The sequence below is a fragment of the Acinonyx jubatus genome, chromosome D1 (genome assembly GCF_027475565.1).
Source record: "Acinonyx jubatus isolate Ajub_Pintada_27869175 chromosome D1, VMU_Ajub_asm_v1.0, whole genome shotgun sequence".
Classification (NCBI taxonomy): Eukaryota; Metazoa; Chordata; class Mammalia; order Carnivora; family Felidae; genus Acinonyx; species Acinonyx jubatus.
Genome location: NC_069390.1, coordinates 27,517,504 through 27,540,358, shown reverse-complemented (window position 1 = coordinate 27,540,358; position 22,855 = coordinate 27,517,504). Strand labels below are relative to the sequence as shown.

General features: G+C 43.5%; 1 protein-coding gene across 1 annotated transcript in view; it reads left to right on the top strand.

Annotated features, from left to right (window-relative positions):
* The first annotated feature begins 561 nt into the window (after positions 1–561).
* KIAA1549L (KIAA1549 like) overlaps positions 562–22,855 on the top strand; it is a 266,162-nt gene continuing 243,868 nt past the window's right edge. The window contains exon 1 of the mRNA XM_053203322.1: positions 562–1,411. Within this exon, the coding sequence (XP_053059297.1) occupies positions 1,165–1,411 (247 nt within the window). The 5' untranslated portion in view covers positions 562–1,164. The remainder of the gene's footprint in view (positions 1,412–22,855) is intronic.

Below are 22,855 nucleotides of genomic sequence, written 5' to 3'. Positions count from 1 at the left end.
TAAGGTCATCTAGCTCGGCAAGGGGAAAAGCAAGGAGGCCAATTCAGCTGACTCGGACGCCTTTTGTTCCGCTGGATAGTGACTGCAGGAAGGCTTTTATGGGAAGACGTTCCGCTATGTGCACTGCTTTGCACGTAGTATGACTGCAATAAATATTTATACTATGTTTTAGTCCAGCGTGTTATTGCAACTAGGCCATAGTCGCTTCAGGTACTCGGGGGTAAACGGGGCATGCAGGTGTCTGCCGCCCCCTCAGAGAACTAGTGAACAAACAGCACAAAGCGCGCCCACCTATCTGCAAAGGGCTTTCCAAATTCAGGCTGAGGAGCTTACTGGCCTCTTCAGTAAGTTGACCATGACCATCTACCCTCTTTTTGGGGGCCAGACGACCCCTCCTGGCGATCTCCCCTCCTCTAGACGGGAGACTGGCAGGGAAAGGAGGGAGAAGAGAAGGAAGTCCTCCGCCGCCTCCACACCCACGTCTGGACCTCGGCGCGCGGGAACGGCCGCGAGGGGTCCCTCTTCGGGCCCGGGCCAGCGGGGTGCGCGGGAGCGGGGGGCGCGCGGTGGCTCCGCGCGGGGATGCGCGCGCGCGCCTGCCTCGCCTCCCTCGCCCGCTCCGGTAGCTACGTGGTTTCTTTGTCAATGAGGCGCCGCTCTGAGCTGCAGTAACACTCTCGGCCCGGGAGCCGGGGCCGGAGCTGGAACCCAAGCCGGAGCCAGCGCGGGGAGCGGGGCGGAGAGGCAGCAGCCGGCGGCGGGAGGGAGGGTCCCGAGCGCGCCCCGCGGCCGCCAGTGCCCGCTCCTCGCAGCCTCGCCCCCTCATCCCGCGGGAGCCGGCCCCGGGGGTGGGGGCCCCGGGCGGCGCCCGTCCCACCCTCGCAACCCCGGCGCGCCGGCGCGGGGCGACAGGCACCGTGGGAACCCCGGCCGGCTCCCGCCGCGGCTCCATGAGGCCCCGGGCCCTGAGCGGGTGAAGCCGCGGCTCCGCGGAGCCCGCCCCGGGCGCGGCAGGACGAGCGAGCAAGTCGCGCCTCCCGGCGCCCCCGCCCTCCGGCGCCCGGGCCATGGCCGGAGATGCCCGGTGAGGACCGGGGCGCCGAAGGCTGGGCTCCCCGGCGCGGTGCGGAGCGAGGCAGCGGCCTGGATGTGTGAAGCGTCCCCATGGCTCGGCAGGAGGCGAAGCCCCAGGGCCGCAGGGAAGCTGGGCAGGCGGCGCGGAGGCGCAGGGGCCGGGCGGGCGGGGGAGCCGCCGGCGGCCGGGGCGTGAGGGGCTCCGGGCCGGCGCCCGGGCTCCGGGCCGCCGCGTCCCAGGATGCGCCGCCGCCGCCGTCGCCGCCGCCGCTGCCGCCGCTGCTGCTGGGACTCCTGCTGCTGGCGGCCCTCCCCGAGCACTGCCTGGCCGACCCGGGTAAGCACCTGGCGACTGCTTTGCCCCTATGGAGGTTTCTGGAGGAGCCGGGCCGCCCGTCGGGGCCGGCACCTGACGGGGTGGTGGTGGATGGAGAGGTCTTTGCAGCACCGGCGCTAGGATTTTCTCCGCCCTTTGCTGCTGCAACAGCGGGAGAACTGTCAGAAATCTGTCTCCGGGGAAGGCACCGTTGGGCGGGGAAGTAAAAAGAGGTGCATTCGCATGTTCTTTCTGGACAAGTTGCAGATCCTTCCTAGTGGTCCCACAGGCACGCTTCATTTAGATAAAGACATGGTGTGTTAAGACACCTTAAAAGGGATGTGTTTTAGTAGGACACATTTCAGGGTGGAGACATCCACTGTATTTTGGGCTCCCTGTTGGGTGTCCACTTTGTTTTAACTGCATGAAATGGCCAGAGAGTTTTAGGCAATTCCCTTGTCGGCTTCCCAATAGCGTTTCCCCCTACATGTTGACAGGAGACCCGTTTTCTTTTGGGATAGAGGTACCTAAAATAATTGCTTGCATCTTGCAAAGGGATCCAGGCACTGGGCAAGTATATAACCCACTGTTTGCAGGAGGATAGTTAAAAATAATCACGCTTGTCTCTTAGACTCCCAAGAACCCCCAAGAAATAGATCTCTGTAATTCCTTGGACGATTTTGAGAAATCTTTTGTAACTCTTTGCGGTGGGGGGGGGGGGGGATTATTCTGCTAATGTGCTTCCAAACTTACTGTGCAGTCAGGAATTGTCTGTGAAATAAGAATGATTACTATGGCACTTGGAAAGGTCAAGCTTTTGTTTGCGATGAAATTCTGTGCTCTTGGTACATTTAATTTATCAAGGAATATAGCTCTCAATTCAGCTAATGTGGTCCTGTAGTTATGTCCTTTTTAGCAAGGACTAATGAAGACTGCTTTTTTCTCAGCATACTCCTTCCTCCAAATTAGATTAAATTTCCTAATTATGAAGGATTTTGAAGGATTTAGATAAGAGAGTTTCAGGTTTAAAATATTGCTTGTCTTCAGCTGCTTAATTCAAAGCCCCCCACCCCCCTTTTGATTCACTTAAAGGGTCCCTGACATGAAGCATCTATGTTTGCAAGATACTGTCCAGGAATTTTTGTGTTATGATTATAGTGGTGACAAAGTTTGGTAATCTTTGGATGTGTGCCTGAGACCCAAGAAAAGCCTTTGAAGAATTTTAGCCCCCAGATTTTATGCCTCTAGCAGTTTTCAGTGATATGTATTTGGTATAATGGTTAAAAGGTAAGTCCTGAGTTAGACACATGCAAATACCCTAGTATTCCTTGGATCAGAAACACACTTTGAGTTTTTATTTAAAATAAATCAGATCTTTGGTAGTTTTGTAAACTGTTTATGAGATGTGAATTCCTGGATGTTGTTCATTTGAGTGCATATAGCAAAAACCGTTCAACCATCTGTAATATGTGAAATTTGGATTTTAGGTATTGTTCTCGTTCAGCCTGATGTCACATGATTTCCTCTGATAGGTTTTGAATTTCTCTTCTCCCTTCCGACCTTTGTACATTGACCCTTCTGAACCTCTGTGGCTTTACTTGGCTCTTCTTTCAGACTGCCAGAGCCTGACTTAGGGAACTTTTGATCCATATCTTTTCATTTCAGCCCTGATGTCCTTTTTCTTTTCTCTTTTAGTGTGCTGATCATGGGGATAGTTAGGAAAGGTGCTTTGATTAAAATGATGGTAAAAATCATTAAAATTGATGTTCCCCAAAGCCCTCTGTCTTTCCCTCTCTCATTGGAGTGACTTGTTTCCTTTGTGCTTTTTGGGTGCCCTTTCTGCTGTCACCCTTGATGACTAATTTCCCGTGGTCCAGATCACCTGTGGATCCAGAGTCTACCACTGGGCTCCGTGGGTTCCTGTGGGTTTGCCACTGATTCAGTGCCATGACTTGTCTCTCTCTCAGTGGAAGACTTGAACACTGGCTCCCTGTCCTGCCTCTTATCTGCCTTCATTTGTTCTCTGGACTCCAGTTGAGGCAGCTTCACTGCACGGTGGGTGAGTGCTGGGACTAACTCCAGGCATCCCAAGGGGTTTGTGTCAGGAAGCAGTGTTTGGAGGGAGGCGGGAGAATGGATGGCGCTTTTCTGGGACCTTTGATTTCCAACAACTTGGTTGGGGTGCCTTTCAACAACAGGAGCGGTACCTGCTGCAGTTTGGTGCTGCTGCTCACTGCCAAATGTGTCTGATGCCGAGTTGCTTGAGCAGCCAGACCTATGACATTAAGAGGCTATTAAAAGTGCTAGTTTGCTACAGTCAAGGCATTGCTGTTCCTTGTTTTCTAGGCAAGGCTAAGGCAGACATTTACCCAGGTTGAAAAATGGGTAAATAGATTTGTTTCAGGAAAATGCTGTGGCAGTTGTTCAGAATCTTTGTGTTCTGGGGGCCCAGCAGTGTTTCCAGCCTGTCTCCACCCATTCCACCCAAGTGCTTTTGCTTTAAAATTCCTGAGGAATCAGGGCTCCCTCTCTTTGTCCTGTAAAAGGAAAGGCTGTTGCCCCCGGTGTCCTCCCTCAGACTCTCTCTCCTAACCTCCATCTCCATGGAGCCCTTGCTCCCAGGCTGTAACTTCTGTCTTGGATATGGAAGATGGATGTGGGAAAGAAGTTTCTTTAGAGCAGTGAGCGCTGGCACCCTCTATCCTCTTCTGCCCTCAGGGGCTCCAGGCAGGATGGTAAAGTTCAGACTTGACTTCCCGACCTTCTTAATTACCGATCCTGTGTGCCAGTTGGGTGCAGGTGCAGTGCTCATTCCTTCATGGGACCTTGCCTCTCTGGGCCTCAGTTCTCTGATCTGTAAAATGGGGATAATAGCTCTAACCTCAGTGAGTTAATGAGGATCGAATGAGTTAATACATCTGAAGCATTTAAAACAGTACTTGGTATACATAGTAAATGTTCAGTGAATGCTAGGTGTTCTTCAAAAATGGCAGATATAAATTTGGAAGCCATTAGCATGGGATTGGATGAGAAACCTAGAGAGTAAGTATAGAGAAGAGGAGTGACCTGAGCAATGAGGCCTGGAAAACTGCAGCATTTGGGAGTACGGGAGAAGAGGGACCAGCAAAAGAGACTGAGAAAGGTTAGATGAGGACTAGCAATGAATGTTGGTATTTGGAGATGTGGACGTGTTTGGTGCCCTCAGAGTAGAGGGGGTGAAGGTCTTACTGCAGTGGGTTCAAGAGAGAAAGGAAGAGGGTAAATCAGAGACTGTAAGAAAGACAACTCTTAACAGCTCCCTGCCCTCTGTGGCTTCTCTCTCCCCAAGTTCACCTCTCCACGCCACAGACCTGCTGAGATCTGTGGTTTAGGTTGTGCAGATTGTTGTGTTAATCCTCAAATCAGTTTTCTAGGTGTGCAGGATGGTTTGGTGTTGATCTGGGTGCATTTCAGGGAGGAGAGATGCAAAGAAAACAAAACAAAACAAAACCCAAAAACAAAACTTCCATGCTGTTATGCCGTCTTGGCCCTCTCCCCAAAAAGACAGCTCTTTTGAAGTTTTGTCTATCAAAGAAAGCAGAGTAAGAGAGGAAGTGGGTCAAGAGAGGGTTAAGATGGGATATAATTGCATTATATTTGTACTTTTCATTAAAAAATTTTTTTAAATGTTTATTTTTGAGAGAGAGAGAGAGAGAGAGAGACAGAGCATGAACAGGGGAGGAGCAGAGAGAGAGGGAGACACAGAATCCGAAGCAGGCTCCAGCCTCTGAGCTGTCAGCACAGAGCCCCACGTGGGGCTTGAACTCACAAACCGTGAGTTGGACGCTTAACCGACTGAGCCACCCAGGTGCCCCTGTACTTTTTCATTTTTTAACATTAAAAGTTGTATGGCAAGAGTTTGGTGTTTTTTCCCCCAGATATAGACAATCCAATAAAATATATTTGAGCTTTTTACTCTCAGTATTATTTATTAGTGCTTCAAAGATATTTGCAAGATGTCCTAAACCTCGCCCCCTTTTCTTTCCCCATCCCACACATAAGTAAAGAAGATTTGGGGAACAGTAATGCTCTACTTTTAATACTGACATCAAACAGAAGTCAGATATCCCTGCCCTGCCTCCACACCTGCTCTAAAACTGAACATCCTTATGAAAACTTTGGGATTCTGGATTCTGATGACAACCAGAGAATCTCTCAGAAGTCTGCTTCAGTCTTAAATTACTAGAATATGATCTGAGAATATTCAGCATGAATGTGCACGCTTTCTTTTTCATTTTCATTACCCTTCAAGCCTGTATTGTAGTTTTCTTTCTTTCTTTCTTTCCTTTCCTTTCTTTTTTTTTTTTTTTTAAACAAACAACAACTCTACTCTTCTGCAGACAAAAATGAATAGCTGGAATGATCCTAAGTGATTTCTGTTGCTTGACAACATATTACAGAGGATTTGTAAACACACAGAGGGACACATTATTCTAGGTCACTAGATGTCTGCCTTGGATGGTGACTCTCTTTGGGGACTTCAGGACCAAAGGAACAGTTAGCATTCTGGGTATTGTAAGTATCAGTTATTGTAGCTGGAGGGAAGGTAGCAAGGGAGTCACATTGATGTGACAATGTTTATTAACCGCCTGACATATACGAGGCCAAACTCTTCAGCACATAGTGGAAGTATAGTGCAGAACTGGCCAGGCCTGGCCCCTGCCCTCGAACAGCCTATAGCTAAGGATAAGAAAACCTTACTCAGTGGGTGGGGTGGCAGGTCAATTAAATACTTCTGTGAATTGGTTCCGGTGGGGGAATGTGGCAAGACATAAAGTATCAGCTTTGTCCAAATAGTCTGTCTCTGCTCAGCTGCACCCTGTGAGGGAATGAGGCCCAGGGTGTCAAAGTTCTGACTTCTCAAGAAAAGCTGGATCTTGTTATTCAAAATCTTGTTTTCAAATGTCACCAACTAATTCAGATTTTTGAAATGTCATGCTGTACAAAGAAAACACACCCATGAGCCACCACTTTTTTTTTCTTTTTTAAGTCAAGTTTATTAAGGTATAATTTACATACAGTAGAATTCATCCTTTTTAGGTGTACTGCATGATTAGTTTTGACAGAAGTATATAATCATGGATCCACAGCCACAATTTAGATATAGAACATTTCTGTCACCTCCAGAAATTCCCTCCTGCTCCTTTGTAGTCAGTCCTTTCCCCCCTACACATCCAGTCCCTGACAAGCACCAATCTATTCTCTGTCCCTATAATTTTGCTTTTAACTGAGGCTCACATAAATGGAATCATACTGTATGTAACACTTTATGTCTGGCTTCTCTGATTTAGTGTAATGCTCTTGAGAATCACATATGTTACTGCATATATGTATCTCCATTTCTGTACTTTTTTATTGTGATGTACCACAGTTGGCTTATCCATTTACCAGTTGATAGACATTTGGGGTGTTTCCAATTTGGGGCACACAAGTTTCTGTGTGGGCAGCTTTCATTCTCTTGGGTAATTACCTAGGAGTGGGATTTCTGGGTCTTAACATTAGATACGTGTTTAAACTCATAAGAAACTGCCAAATTCTTTTCCAAAGTGGCTGTACAGTTTTGTATTCCCATTAGCAATGCGTGAGTATTCTGGTTGCTTCTCTGTATCCTCACTGGCACTTGGTTTTGTCACCTTTCTTTTTTTAGTTTAAATTCCAGCTATTCCAGTAGTTTCTAGTGGTGTCTTATTATAGTGTTAGTTTGCATTTCTCTAGTTACTAATGATGTTGTGTGTCTTTTCATTTTCTTACTTGCTATCTGTATCTACTTTGAAGTGTCTGTTGAGTCTTTTGCCCATGAAAAAAAATTGGATTATTTATTTTAGTATTATTGAGTCTTGAACTTTTTTTATGTATTCTGGATACAAGTCGTTTATCGGGTATGTTTTTTTGCAAATATCTTCTCCCAGTCTATGGCCTGTCTTTTCGTTTCATTGACAGTATTTTCCAAGAAGAGAAGTTTTAAATTTTGATTAATTCTAGTTTATTAACTTTTAAAGTTAAGATTTATGGTTGTTGGGGGTGAAGTAGGTGCAAGGGATTAAGAGTTCACGTACCCTGATGAGCACTGAGTAGTGTATAGAAGTGCTGCATTGCTGTATCACACACCTGAAACTAACACAACACTGTGAGTTAACTATGCTGGAAATAAAATAAAATAGACGAAATTAAAGAGCCTTCATTAAAAAAAGAAAAGATTTGTGGTTTTTGTATCTGAGGACAGACATACTTGCCTAACGCAAACCATAAAAGACTCATAAATACAGAGAACAGACTTGAAGGTTGCTGGAGGGGTGGTGGGTGGGGAGATGGGCTAAATGGGTGATGGGCATTAAGGAGGGTACTTGCTGGGATGAGCACTGGGTGTTATATGTAAGTGATCAATCCCTGGGTTCTATTCCTGAAACCAGCACTACACTGTATGTAAACTAACTTGAATTTAAATCAATAAATTTTTTAACAAAGGAAAAAAAAATACTTGCCTAACTTAAGGTCACAAACAGCTATGATTTCTTCTAGAAGTTTTATAGTTTTATTTTGACCTTTAGATCTGTGGTCCATTTCATGTTAATTTTTGTATATGATGCAGGGAAAGAGTGGAGGTTAATGTTTTTTTTTGTTTTTTTTTTTTTGCATTGGGTGTTTAATTGTTCCAGCACCATTTATTAAAGAGCTTATCTTTGCTCCATTGAATTACCTTGGTACTTTACATGTGCGGGTTTATTTCTGGAGTCTGGTTTGTTCTGTTCATGTATACTTTTTTCCTTATGCCAATAAAACACGCTCTTGATTTATCTAGCTCAGGGTTTCTTTCTAGCTCAGCACTCCTGACATTTTAGGCTGGATAATTCTTTGTTGTGGGGGACTGTCCTGTGCCTTGTAGGATGTTTAGCGCCATCTCTGGCCTCAGTAGATGCCAGTAGCTCCCTCTCCTTTCCCAGTTGTAACAACCAAAAAATGTCTTTGGACATTGCTAAGTGGCCCCTGGGGGTAAAATTGCCCCTAAATGAGAGCTCCAGTGCTGTATAGTAAGTCCTGAAATTAGATACTGTGAATCCTCTAAATCTTTTTTTCTTTTTCAAAATCTTTTTGGATATTCTAGTTCTTCTGTTTTTCCATATAGATCTTAGTATCTTTTTGCCAATCTGTATAAAAAAAAAGCCTTGCTGGAATTTCTACTGGGATTTCATTGGAGAAGACTGGTATCTTAACAATATTGAACTTTTTGATTCATGAACATGTCTCTCTCCATTTATTTAGGTAGTCTTCCTCTTCTTTCATCAATGTCTTATTGTTTTCAGCATATAAATTCAGCATATAAAAACATTTTCATGTTTTTCATTGGTTTGGGAAGCAGTACTTTAAAAGTTATTTGTTGATATATAGATATATGATTTTTAAAATATTAGCCTTGTATCATGTGACCTTTCTAAACTCACTTTAGTTTTAGTAGCTTTCTGTAGAATCTTGGGGATTTTTCTTTATTTCAGATATTTATGCTTTTCATTTTTTTCTCTTGCTTCATTGCACTGGTTAGAACTTCAAGTACACTGTTGGATAGGAATGGGGAGAGTGGACATCCTTGCCTTGATCTCATTCAGCCTTTCACTATTAAGTATGATGTTGGCTGTAGTTTTGTTTTTGTTTTTGTTTTTTGTAGAGGCCCTTTATCAGGTTTAGGAAGTTCCCTTCTATACCCAGTTTGCTGTGAAAAAAATTTTTTTTAATCATAAATGGGTATTGAATTTTGTCAAATGCTTCTCTCTGTTGAAATCACCACAGGGTTTTTCTTTTTCAGTCTGTGAAAAGGCATTAGTTGATTTTAGAATGTTGGGCCAACCTTGTATTCCTGGGATAAACTCCAGCTTAGTCATGATGTATATTCCAGCTGGACCTGATTTTCTGATCTTTTTGTTGGGAATTTATAAAGTCTTATGTTCATGAAGGATATTGATTGGTTTGTAGCTTTGTTTTCCTGATATGTTTTGTCTGGTTTTGGAATAAGGGTAATGCTGGTCTCTAAAATGGTTTGAAAGCAATCTCTCTTCTGTTTTATGAAAGTGTTTGGATAGAATTGGTATTATTTCTCCCCTAAGGCCTATGGTCTTATAGTTGAGATTGAAGGTTGCTTAAGGATTTCTTTAGTAAAGTAAAAAGTATCAGATACTTCTAGCACATTTCCTCATTCTTCAGGCTAACAGTGGACACTTTCTAGACATTAGGACATTGGTTTGGTTTAAGGTCTAGGGTGAATGGCCTGGGTGCGGCGAAATCATGTTGGATGCACTCAGGAGACCATTCGCTCCTAGCTGGCTGTTGGCTGTTTATCAAGTCACTTCACTTCTCAGGGCTTTAGTTTTCTCATCAGTAAATAAGACCTCAAGATCCATCGTTTTCCCTCCATTCCCCTGGCTGCGTGTTTCTGAGCCCTCAGCAAATGTTTTGGTGGGTTAGACTATTTGTATTTCTTACCTCTTTGTTCATTGGTGGCAAGTCCAGTCAAGGACTCTCATTCTCAAAGGGAAGAGTTTTCCCATATTTTGTAGTCATGGTTCCAACGTGAAGCCTAGATAAATATTGGCTTATCTTTAATTTTCGTCGACTTTTTAAAAATTGTAAAAGTAATATATACTTTATTAAGTTCAAATAATGTGCAAGTTTATGCAGTAAAATGCAAAAGACCCTGTCGGCCCCATTGCTATTCCTAGAGTTGTGTGCTGTCAAGCAAACATGATCGATCCTTCCAGATCTTTTTTCAAAGGATATGTATACATATCCTAACTTATTTTTTTAAAGAGATTAAGGGTATAATATTCAGAATATTTTTCACTTACCACTGTATCATGGCCCTTTTTATTGTCTTTTTAAAAAAATGTTTATTTATTTTGAGAGAGAGAGTGCATGAGCATGAGCAGGGGAGGGGCAGAGAGAGAGAGAGAGAATCAAGAGAGAGAAAGAGAGAGAGAGAGAGAGAGAGAGAGAATCCCAAGCAGGCTCTGTACTGTCAGTGCGGAGCCCATGTGGAGCTTGATTCCATAAGCTGTGAGATCCTGACCTGAACTGAAATCAAGAGTCAGATGCTCAACCAATGGAGCCACCCAGGCACCCCACATGGCCCTTTTTCCATTTTAAATTTGTCACAAGAGAATTTGAACTTCTCCCTGAAACATAGAAAAGCCCTTACTATAAAAGAAAACTTTTAAAAATCACAGATTGGATTCAAACCTACAGAGTTAAAACCTCTCCTTACACCATTTCTCCTATTTTGTCTATTCCTTGGCTTCCTTCCTTGGAAAAAACTTCCACAGATGTTAAGGAAAATCACAAACCCTCTTAAGCATCAAATAGAATAGGGACAAACACTGTGTTTACACCAACTAATGTAGATGTAAATAAGGCCAAGTAGCTGCCTCAAGTGTTTAGCCCAAGGACATCGCTGCACCTGCCATCTGTCCACTCAGGCAAGCCTCTGCCCTAATGCATCCTAACCACGAGAGGGGAATTTGATTTTGATTTTGATTTATATATGTTAAATCTACTCTTAGCTTGAAATAAAATCTCCTGACGTCAGAAACACAAAAATGGCTTTGTTATTTATGCAGTATCAGTAAATAGGAAGGTCTAGAATATTTCTAACTTTACTCTTGTGACGTGAAATACGGAATTAAGTGCCAGAATGATACCAGGACTCCCGGACCTACCCCTCTACCTCTGTTTCTGGTACTGAATGCTGCCTCTCTGTCACTTGTCTTTTTATTTGCCAAATGTCAACAACAAACCAAGGAAGGCTGGAGAAAAATGTGAAGTCTGAGAAGAAAATGTGTTGAAATTAACGTGCGGCTTGTAAGTCCTTGTCTAAAAGAGCTGAGCAAAAATATCTCTAAACCTACATACTTCATTATCAAATAATGAGTCTTTGTTTTGAAAAGAATAGAAGGATCTGGATTATGAGCATTATTTTGAATATAATTAAACTAGATTGAAGTGTATGAAAAAAATCAGTGCCATAGAGCCGTCTCTGGCCGTTTCCTGTTCTTATGTTACAAATACTGGAAGTGAACACACGAATCAACCTGGTAAATCCTACAGAAATGAAACCTTCTGTGTGTGTGTTGGCGGGGGGGGGGGGGGGGGTGGGGGGTGGGGGGGGAGGGTTGGAGAATAATTTCTTGTCTTTAGTCCAGCAATAAAAACAGCATTTTAAACAAGTGTTTTTCCAATGGCTAATGTGATATATTTACTTTTCCCTACAGGGATAATAGTCCCCAGAGTTTGGCATAGCACCTCATAGTTGTTGAAGTTTTTATTTTTTTATTTGAATCTCATATCACTCCTAAGAGAGGGTTGAGGAAGTGATTTGCTAAAGGTCACCCAGTGGTCCAGGGATTTTTACATTGTTCTGTGATTCAGGAATTCTGTGTTATTCTCTGATTGTATGATTATACTATTCTATCATTACCTAGCTACTTAAATAAAACTACCTCAAGTATGGGGCCTTTGACCACAGGGGAATCTCATGTGACATATTCAGAATAGGAATGAAAATATAATTGGGCCGTGTGGACTATATAATTGATGGAAATAATAGCTAACATTTTTGAGCATTTGCTGTTTGTATCAGCTCAGTTGATTTTCACAACAACCCTATGAAGTAGGTCGTTAGAATCCCCATGTTTCAGATGAGGAGCCTGAGGCATAGAGTAACTTTACAGTTACTCATCCAGTATCACATGGGTAAGTGTCAGAGGCAGGATTGGAACCCAGGCAGTTTGATCCCTTAGCCCTCACTCAGCTTCATTATATTGCCTTCCTCCACAGTAAGAAGCTGAGTTTACTGGATTTGTGTCTCAGGGACCTAGTGGCCTCTGTCTCTCTCTTTTCCTGCAGGCTGGATCTGTCCTTCTGCCTTTTCCTGTAGACTGGCTTTCTCTGCTTATCCAAAGCTTCTTGATCCCCCTGTAACTAAATCTTTTGGGTGCTTTTGCTCGCTGTGGTGCTCACTGCAACCAGGATTGGCAAGAATTTTCAGTTTAAGTGCCCACCATCCAGTCACTGTCCCATTTCTGTATTTCCCAGGAGGGCAAATCAGGCTGCTGTCATCTGGCCAATGGAGTCAGGAGTCTACCCCTCATCTGATCAGCAGAGGCCAGAGAAGAAGGGTCAGGTGGTACAAAAATGACTTCCTAGGCTGACCCCCTCTTTCAGCCGTGCCTATGGTAGAGGGCAGTTTTAAATAAGGTGGTGTGGATAGGGCAAGCTTCCCCAAATCAGTCTCTTTCATAGCAGTGAAAAACCAGGTTCATGTGCTGGTAAGCTGGCTCTGTGAAAAACATTGAGGACAAGTGGCCTGATCTATAGTGTTGGCTGATTTCCATGGTATAAATACTCCCACCATGGCTGATTTCAAGCTATCAGTGTGACAGTAGAGTTGGGAAGAGATGCACACAGTTGGCTCAGCGCCAAAGTAATCCTGTCCATCTGCAAGCTGCATACACTACCCATGCAGTATGCACAGTAAGTGCACGGTGTCTCCAAGAAGTTTAAAGTCTGGGCTTAACAGACTAACTAGGTGGGTCTGTAGTTATGTAAAAGGAAATACTATTTCAAGGAAGAGAGGGTGGAAGTTAGATTGGGCATGCAGAGCCTAAAATAGCTTGAAGTATGTAGTCCTGAGTGTGCAATCTAGTAGGCACACAGAGATGCTTTCTAAAAAGTTACAATTCCCTTGCCTGTGATGTCTCACTTGTGACATAGAATTAACCATTTTCATTGATTTTAAGATGTCAGGCCTCGTTTTCTTGGAGGTGCATGGGTTTTGTTGGCACCAAAAGTGTTATTTTTCCTTTCAGATGTCAGCAGTTCCTTCTCATTTGGTGTTGTCATTAACGGGCTCCTTTCTTCGACCTTATAAACCTAGAGAGGTGAAGGCCATGTGGTGGCCTATGAGACACCTTCCAGTTGAATAAACACTGTTAGTCTTGATTGGAGGCTTTTCTTTATGATCTTAAGGCCATTTCTCAGTTCATGTAATTATGCTGAAAGTCAAGACAGTCTTGTGACAACCACCCTTGACAGCACGTCACATGCCGTCACAGATCTCAAGGCTCGTCTGGTTGGCTCTTTTCCCTTGCACATCTGCGAGGGGACTGGGAGTCCTGGCTTCTGTATGCTACTTATGGTTCTGCCGACGTTCCTGATCTTTCCTCGTGATGGGACTATGTCACTAACTCTGGCCAGCCCTAACAAAGGGTGGTGCTGGCCACTGGGAGATGGAATGAGGAAGTGTTGGCAACGTAGATCTCCTTCAGACATGGAGTCCCAAGTGTCCTACTGATGGAAGGTCAGTGTCTTTACCTATAAAAATAGCATAGTTAATTTCTTCTTTTAATTTCCCAGGGGCTGTAGCGAGAGAAAAATTTGACAAGATTCTTCTTTTATGTTTCACTGGAGATTTGTCCTAGTTTATGGTTATGTTGACTTCTGAATAGGACTAACATTTATGAAACGGCTACTGCTGTGTTAGTCACTGGATCAGAGTTCCATCTTATTTAACCCCCATGATGACACCGTGAGGTAATACTTGTCTACTTTGTTTGGAGGAAGCAAAGACTGAGAGAACATTTAAGAAATTGACTTGCCTGAGGGCACATTGTTTGTAAGTGGTGAAGATGGGATTTGAAACCAAATCTGACTACAATGTAAATACATTTTCTTCTACACGGTGCTGGCTTTCCCCCCTCAGCTTATTACATTTTCAAGCACACAGAAGAGTTGAAGGTACTGTATAGTGAATGGCTGTTACCTACCACCCGGATGATCCAATTAACATTTTGCTCTATGTTTTTATCATATGTCTTGTCTGTACTTCTTTTTCTTTTTAATTGATTTTTAAAAATTTATTTCATTTTTGAGAGAGAGAGAGAGAGAGCAAGCAAGCATGAGCAGGGGAGGGGTAGAGAGAGAGGGAGAGAGAGAATCCCAAGCAGGCTCTGTGCTGACAGCATGGAGCTCTGCACTGGGCTCGATCTCATGAATCACAAGGTCATGAATTGGACGTCAAGAATAGGACGCTTAACTGACTGAGCCACCCAGGCGCCCCTATTGTCTGTACTTCTTTCCATCCATTAATTCCTCTTTTTTTGATATATTCAAAGTTATCGAAGTTGCAGACATCAGTACATATTGTCCCTAAACACTGCAGCACGCATGCCATTGATTAAACTTCAGTATTTATTTTTTATTTTTTTAGGTAATTTTATGTACAGGGAAATATAGAAACCCTAAGTGTACGTTCCTACATTTTGACAAATGCATGCGTCTGTGTAACCCAAATTCTTGTTAGGACTTAGAACATGACCATCACCCTGGGAAATAAGTTCCCTCTTGCCCTCCTGTAGGCAGTCCCCTCCTTCAACACCTTTACCCACCCCAGGCATCACAGTTTGATTTTTTTCACCAAGGCTTAGTTTTTTTTTTTTTTTAATATATGAAATTTATTGTCAAATTAGTTTCCATACACCACGGCTTAGTTTTAATACCAGGCAGTCTTAAATAATGATGCCTGTTGTTTCTAAATGGACTCTTCCTGATATGTATTAATTGAACCATTATTTATAGAGCAGCTGGTATGTGGCAAGTATTGTGCTGGGTGTGAGGGACATAGCTGGAAGGAAGCAGACATTGGCTCATGGGGGAGAGAGAGACATGGGTCAGCTCCTCATAGGAGTAAGTATACAATTACCTACAGAGGTGAATGCTGTGAAAGGGAAACCCTGGATGTCAGGGAGGCTTAGTGAGTAAGGAGGAGGATGATCAGGGAAGGCTTTCCTGGGGAAGTGAAACTTGAGCCAACATCAGAAGAATGAGTAGGAGATAGCCAGGCAGAGATTTAGAGCAAAGGGAAAGGTGGGCACTGTCTTCTGTGGTGGGAAGAAGTGTGGTTTATTCTGGAACCAGAGAGGAGGGTATGGCTGTTGGGCAGGAATCATGAGGATAGTGACTGCTGGACTAGGCAGGAGAGGTGGCAGGGACACATCACACAGGAGACAGGCCATGAACTCTAGCTTTTATCTTAAGAGGGACGAGAAGCCATTGTGTGACCTTGACATTCAATGGCCCAATCAGTTGGATGAAGAGGAGACATGGACTGTATGCTCTGGAATTATAGCTAAAATTTAATAGTTTTGGCATGAAACTTCCAAGTATTTTTCTAAGCTTATTTATTTATTTTGATAGGGAGAGAGAGTGTGTGTGTGAAAGTGGGGGAGGGACAGAGAGAGAAGGAGAGAGAGAGTTCCAAGCAGGCTCTGAGCTGTCAGCATAGAGCCTGGACATGGGGCTTGAATTGTGAACTGTGAGATCATGACCTGAGCCAAAATCAAGAGTCAGATGCTTAACTGATTGAACCACCCAGCTGGCCCATGAAGCCTCAAAGTTTTAGGAGAACCCTCATTTACGTTATGAATCCTACACAGGTCTTCAGATTCCTCATGATTTTTTTCCCTCACCTGTTTGCCTGCCCAGGCAGTAACAGCTGCTCAATAAAGATCTTTGGTGCCTCCAGCTCTTGCCTGCCCACTCCTTCCATTCTCACTGCCTCCATTTCATGGTCTCTTTCACTCCTTAACTAAATACCCTCCTCTGCCCACCCCTCCCTGGAAAGGGATCCTGCTAGAGTCACAGTGACTGCCTGATCGCTTGAATCCTGGGAAAGTTGTCTAATCCCCTTTGCTCTGTTATTCTGTAGAGCCTCCCAACGTAGCCTCTTCCCAAACTTATGGATTGAACAACCACCTTTGTACTGATGATGTAAAAGGTTCTCTGTTGTGTCCTGAGGTTGAGACTCCTATGTCTCATTGGATACCTCTACCCGTGGCCACCGACACTTCAACATTTCTCCCTCAAAGGAAATTCATCTTCTTTGGAGTCCTGCTCCTCGCCAGTATTTGCAGTTTCAGTGAGTGTAACCAACTACCTTTTCATTGGAGCCAGAAATCTGAGAATCATTCTAGATTGTTTTCTTTTGCTCTTTCCCTTCGTTTACTTGGCCACTAAATCTTGATAGTTGTATTTTTGAATGCTCTTATAATTCTGTCCTTTTTGTCTCTCTGCTCATTTCTCTCAGGTCTCATTTCAGACCCTCCCTCTTTGCGGTCTGTGTGTTCTTGTCGGAGCCATGCCTCCTAACTGACCACCCTCCTTCTAATCTTGGCCCCTGCTAACCAATCTCATCCTTCAGCCAGAGATTTTTATAAAACATAAATCTACCTAAACCCTTCAATGGAGTTCAGCTCCGTTGCTTAGTGATCTGGGTACTTTATGAATGAGCCACCTCAACCCATACCTGCCACCATAGCTAGACTCTCAGTTCTCCTAAAGCCCGTTTATGCCCCTTAGGTTTTATTCTTTCTGCCTGAGAAGCACTTCTGAGCCCTGCCTGCTTGGTTGGTGGCTGTACTTCCTTCAGGGCTCAGTCCAAGTCCTGCGTCCTTCAAGTATCCATTCCTGGCATACAGTCTGCTCTCATCCACAGGAGTTAGAAGCCATACTTCCCATTCCTACCCCCTGTACTGTCTGAATGGTCTACTGGTCTGCCTCCTTCATCAGTCTGTGAGCTCCTTAGAGTAGTTCTCTAAAGATAGTCCCAGGTTCACTGGGGTCCTAGAAACTCTATCACAACAACTATGATCCATGTGCAAAAACTGTTTTCATGATAACTGAGGATACATACTGTTATAGCCATGTCTGTTAGAAGAAACAGCGAAGGGCGCCTGGGTGGCTCAGTTGGTTGAGTGTCTGGCTCTTGCCTTTGGCTCAGGTCACTATCTCATGGCCGCATTGGGCTCTGTGCTAGATGTAGAGCCTGCTTAAGATTCATTCTCTCTCTCTGTGTCTCTCTGTCACTCTCTCCCCCACTCCCTCGCTCCCTTCCTCCCTCTATTTCTGCCCCTCCCTCCCCTTAAAAAAAAAAAAGAAAGGAGAAACAATGAGCTTACTGGCTAGTGAGACAACTTGCTAGAGGAAGAGGGAAGAATATACTACAAAGTCAAGGCATTTCTAAGGGACAGCCCAGATATGGGCTCCTGAGCTTAGGAAACGGTAAGAGCTATCAGGGTAGGAAGGAATGCCACTTGATTGCTAAAAGGTGATGTGCCTGTGGAATCAGTTTCAGCTCTAAAGATGAAAGTGTGCAGACAACCCTTGAGTTTCAAAGCCTGGGATCACGTCTTATTTGTCTTAACATAGGGTCTTACACATACATAATACATACAGGATAATTGTGGTGTGTATAAAGGAAGGAAGAGAATTTCCTAGTACATTCTCACCATACTCATAAAATCCTGTTCTATTATTTCTGGTCTTAAAACCTTCCTTGACTGTTCTGCCAAAAAATACCTGATGGGGTGGTCCTGGTGGTGGAATGGAGTGCAGGGATCACAGCCCAGAGGGCTGACTTCTGTCTATAGATGTGTTTTCAAAAATTAAACACTTGTCAAACAAAAATAAGAATCACTTAAAACTTGGGAGCTTTTCCATAAAAATTAGGATTCCTGGGTTCTCTTGAAATGATTAGAAGGTTGATCACGCCGGTAAAATAAATTACATTCTTGCATGGCCACAATTAGCTAAAGTTGAATAGTGGCATCTCCTTTAGATGGGGCATCTGTCACAAGCCCCATCCTGTCCCACTGAAATCACATATCGACCGAGATGGGTTAACTCTGGTAACAATCCAGTACTCAAATCTGTAATGGCTCAAAGCCATAGAGTTTTATTATTCACTCACGTAAAGACCAAATGAGTGTACCTGATTGGCGGGAGCTCTCTACCAAGCAGTGATTTGGCGACCCAGAATCCTTCCTTTGTGATTTTGCCATCTTCAATCTGTGGCTTCCAAGGCTGCTGGGCTTGTCTGCATCCAGCCAATGGAAGGGGATGAGAAAGGGAAACAGGTCCAAAAGGGCTATGCATCATCCTGTTCACTTTTCAAGGGTGAGGGCTCCATCACTGGGCCACACCTACCTGCAGAAAGAGGCTGGGAAATGTAATATAAGAATGGGCCCAGAAGGAAAAGAAAACAGGTTTGGTGAACAGCCAGCTAGTATCTGATCCAACTCATTTATTTAACTTTCTTGGCGCCTTTAGGCATTTGAGTTTGCAATCCCTAGAGATTAAAGAAACCTGGGGTCAAGTCACTGTAATGTCAGCTCCAGCAGGACAGGGGCGTAATCTGTTTTGGTCACTGCTGTATATGCAGTGCCTTGCACACAGTAGGTGTTCAACAAATCTTTGTTGATTATATGAATGAATCCCCCTCTGCTCTGAGCAGAATGATATATAACTAGATGATAATAGCTACCATTTACTTAGTGCTTATTATATGCTTATTTCTGTTAGTAGGCCTGGTGCTGCCTCAGGGAAAGAGTGCTAAGATTTGGTCAGTAATGATAGCTACAGGATTAGAAAGAAGGGTGGATGTGAGAATTTTTCTCTTGTCTCCCACTTTCAATGTTTTTCTGGGATTCCCTCTATCAATATACTGATGAAAAAATTTAATATATTGGTTGATGGTTAGGGGACAAGATCAGTTATTTTCAACCCTGTAGTTTTGGTAGACAGATGGTTGCTACTTAAAGTAAGATTTTCCTTTCTGTATGCAACAAATTCCAATTGTATTGTACTCAGTTGTACCTAAATGGATCGTGATCCATTTCTTAAAGGGGCTGCTGAGGGGGCAGCAGCTCACCTGCAGTGTCTGTATCTCTCAGACTCTGCTGGAGCCCCTTTCCTGGAAAACCGCCCCTAAGAAGATGGAGGAACATAGGGAAAATAGAAATGTGTAAACACGTACCCCAAAGCGTAGATCATTCAGGTATTTACAGAAGTATTGTGAGAAGAAAAGGGTTAATGGGGTGGTGCTGGCAGGATTTCTGAGAAGTTGGGTTGATCTGGGGGAGAGTGAAGGGGACTCAGTTAAACTCACTTAATTCTTTTTGCTCCCTTTGCCTCACCAATAAGCACTCACTTTCTCTCTTTTTCTCTCTTTTAAAAGCTTTAAGTAATGAATTAATGCTTAGTTTTAGCTTTCTCTCCCCTTTCTAAATTTCGTCATAATTTCTTTAAAAGTTGAAACATTTTTTTCCTATTTAAAACGTGATCACAAGGCAACCTTAAAAAATATATTTATTTTTTACAAGGCAACCTTTTAACAATGAGGGGCACCTGGGTGGCTTAGTTCATTGATTGTCCAACCCTTGATTTCAGTTCAGGTTATGATCTCACAGTTGGTGCACTGACAGCATGGGGCCTGCTTGGGATTCTCTCTCTCCCTCTGTCTCTGCCCCTCCGCATGCTTGTGCTCACTTGCTCTCTCTCTCTCAATGATAATAATAATAATATTAAAGGAAAGTTTTGAAAGGAGGAAAACATCACTTACAGATTCCCTGCATTAATGCCTCAATTTGTATCTGGTTGGAAACTAAAAGTTCCAATATGATAGTCGACTATTAAATACTGATGTTAGGGCAGCATCCTCTCTACACCAGATGACTTTTTACCAGTCTACGGTGAGATAAGTATAGGGGCTAAAGGTGTAGAAACATAGCAGTTAGACACTGTGGGACATCAGGTGTGTGTGGTTGCTGGATGTGCCCCACAGATCGGGAACTAGACCAGTTTGGGTGGGATTGAACCTACATGGTGAGTTGCAGATGCGATGAGCTGTAGGTGATGGACTAGAAAGTGAAAACCAACCAACCAGTGAACCAGCTAACAAAGACACAGTGCACTAGTCCTTTGCCATGGACAGTACTCTACACTGCTTGCTCATCTGTTATCACTTACTCTTCTATTCATAGCCAAGTTAGAAGAAGAAGAAAAATCACCCATAATCCCAGCAATCGAACTGTTCTTAGGATTGTTGTCTTTCCTGACATCCCTTTGCTTTGAATGCCTTTTACAAATATAATTGTAACCATAATCCATCGTGGTTTCTGAATCTTTAAATGCAGACTTTTAGTTGACATTATGGGGAAATTTTTGTGATTCATCTATAGTCTGAATTAAAGATTTAGTAATCACTTAAGTCTCCTGATTGTCTCTTTTTAAAGGAATTTTCAGATCTTTCAGCTCCAATTAGTGTTTATAACACCCCGAGATTTTTGTGTTTTTTGAGCGGGAGGGAGAGGAGAAGAGAGTATTTTTCTTCTCGGTTCTAAATGTTTTTGGTTTATTGTCATGCAGGCAAGAACTGCTCAGAAATAATTCAAGCATGTTGTGTTCACCTTTTCAGTATTCTACTCTCATTGATCCCAAGGGTTACAGAAGATGCAGTTTTTGTCCTCTATTTTCTCTGTTCAGGTGAGGTTAAATTCTCACAAGTCACCAAGCTTACCTGGTGGTTGAGACGCCAGGCGGTGAGCTGGCCATCTGGTGAAATGGACATCACCTCCCACAAATAGGCATCTCCCATGGTGGAATGCCATCCCGAGGGCCATCCTTCTGAATCCCCCTGGCTCTGTCCACTGCCCACAGGCCATCTGTTCTCCCCCACCCCAGGGTTTATTTTGGCTTTGCATGCTGATGTATGATCAGATCTCTTCTGAGTCACCTGTGCCCACCTTGGTCTTTTTTTTTTTTTTTTTAAATCTTTTCCATCTTTGGAAATGGTTCCAAATTGTACTCACTCAGTTTTATGAACTCAGAATAACAAAGATGAAGAAGGAAGGGGGATATCGCCATGTTTTGTCATAGGCTTTGGCACCCCATCTCCTCTTTGTTGTGGCTCATCTGCCTGTGGGCTCAGCTTTTTGGCTTACAGCATCATTAAGCCTGCCCTTGCTGGAAAGAGCTAACATCATTCATGCTCATAGGAAACTGATTTTTGATTCCTCACTAGTTCATTGCTTATCTCAAGCCATCTTTAAGAAGGATGTTTAATAATCTGTTCTGAATTTAGTAATAACTAATAGATAATTTCTATTATTCTGACACCATGTCATATTTTGACAATAATTTTGACAGTCTTGCTGGCTTCTGGCCTTTTCGGTATAGCACGTCTTTACGAGTCAATGATATTTGTAAATGTGTGGAATCAACCAATCAAATATTTACAGATGTGCATGATGTCCTAAGTAAGACTAGTGCTGGGGGAAGTTTCCAAAATGGTACCAATAGTGCTTTTAAGAAATATACACAGGGGCACCTGGGTGGCTCAGTTGGTTCAGCGTCCGACTTCAGCTAAGGTCATTATCTGTTTATCTGTTAATCAGATATCTGTTAATCGGTTTATGAGTTCGAGCCCTGCTTTGGGCTCTGTGCTGACAGCTCGGAGCCTGGAGACTGCTTCTGATTCTGTGTCTCCCTATCTCTCTGTTCCTCCCCTGTTCACACTGTCTCTCTCTCTCAAAAATAAGTAAACATTAAAAAAATGAAAAAAAAAAAAAGAAATATACACAAGGACATGGTGCAAGAAAGTAGTTAATTGAACATGGAAGGTAAAGTTTCCAGGTGTGCAGTGCATGGTACAGAGAATGAAAGTCAAAGAGTTTAATCTCATTTTTCTTCCTGGGTTGTGAAGTTTCACATCTCCTTTGCTTTGGGTTCAGTGGGTCCCTAGTGCTGAGGACGTGTCTGAAAGAGCAAGGATTGCTGAGTGTCTGTGTTCTGGGACCCCACAGTCTGGGATGGGGCTAGAGGTCCTCTGGGAACTTTCAAATTGTTTGCTTTTACCAGAGCATGTCTTAGAGAATCAGGCAGGCACCAACAACAGAATCTTTAAAAAGATAAGTTGGCATTTTACTCCTGAAATATATTCTTGCCACAAGCCACAGTAGAAATTGTGGAATAAAGTTATCTTTAAACAGTTCTTATTTGAATTACCTGAAACTATAGTATATCTTTACTAAATAACTCTGTGACATGTACGTTATAGTGAAAGTAATCGTTTCCACTTATTCTTTGAACACCTACTGTGTTCCTGCCTCTGTGCTGAGTGCCTGACATGCTTATTACAGCTTTTAACCTTTTTTAAAAAAATTTTTACTTATTTATTTCTGAGAGTGAGATAGAGAGCGAGCAGGGGAGAGGCAGAGAGAGAAGAAGACACATTCTCAAGCAGGCTCCGCGCTGTCAGCACAGAGCCTGACATGAGCCCGAACTCAAGAACCGTGAGATCACGACCTAAGCCGAAACAAGAGTCGGATGCTTAACCAACCGAGCCATTCAGGTGCCCCAGCTTTTAACCTTCACAGCAGTTTTAATGAGGTGTGGCTGTAATGATTCTCATTTTACAGATGGGGAAGCTGAGGCTGAGAGAGACAGTGTAACTTTGCCAGGACCATAGAGCATAATGGTGGTGGACCTGTCCCTGGAACCCAGGGCCTGTGCTCTGTCCCACTGCTATGCTGAGTGCTCTCTGTGATTGTA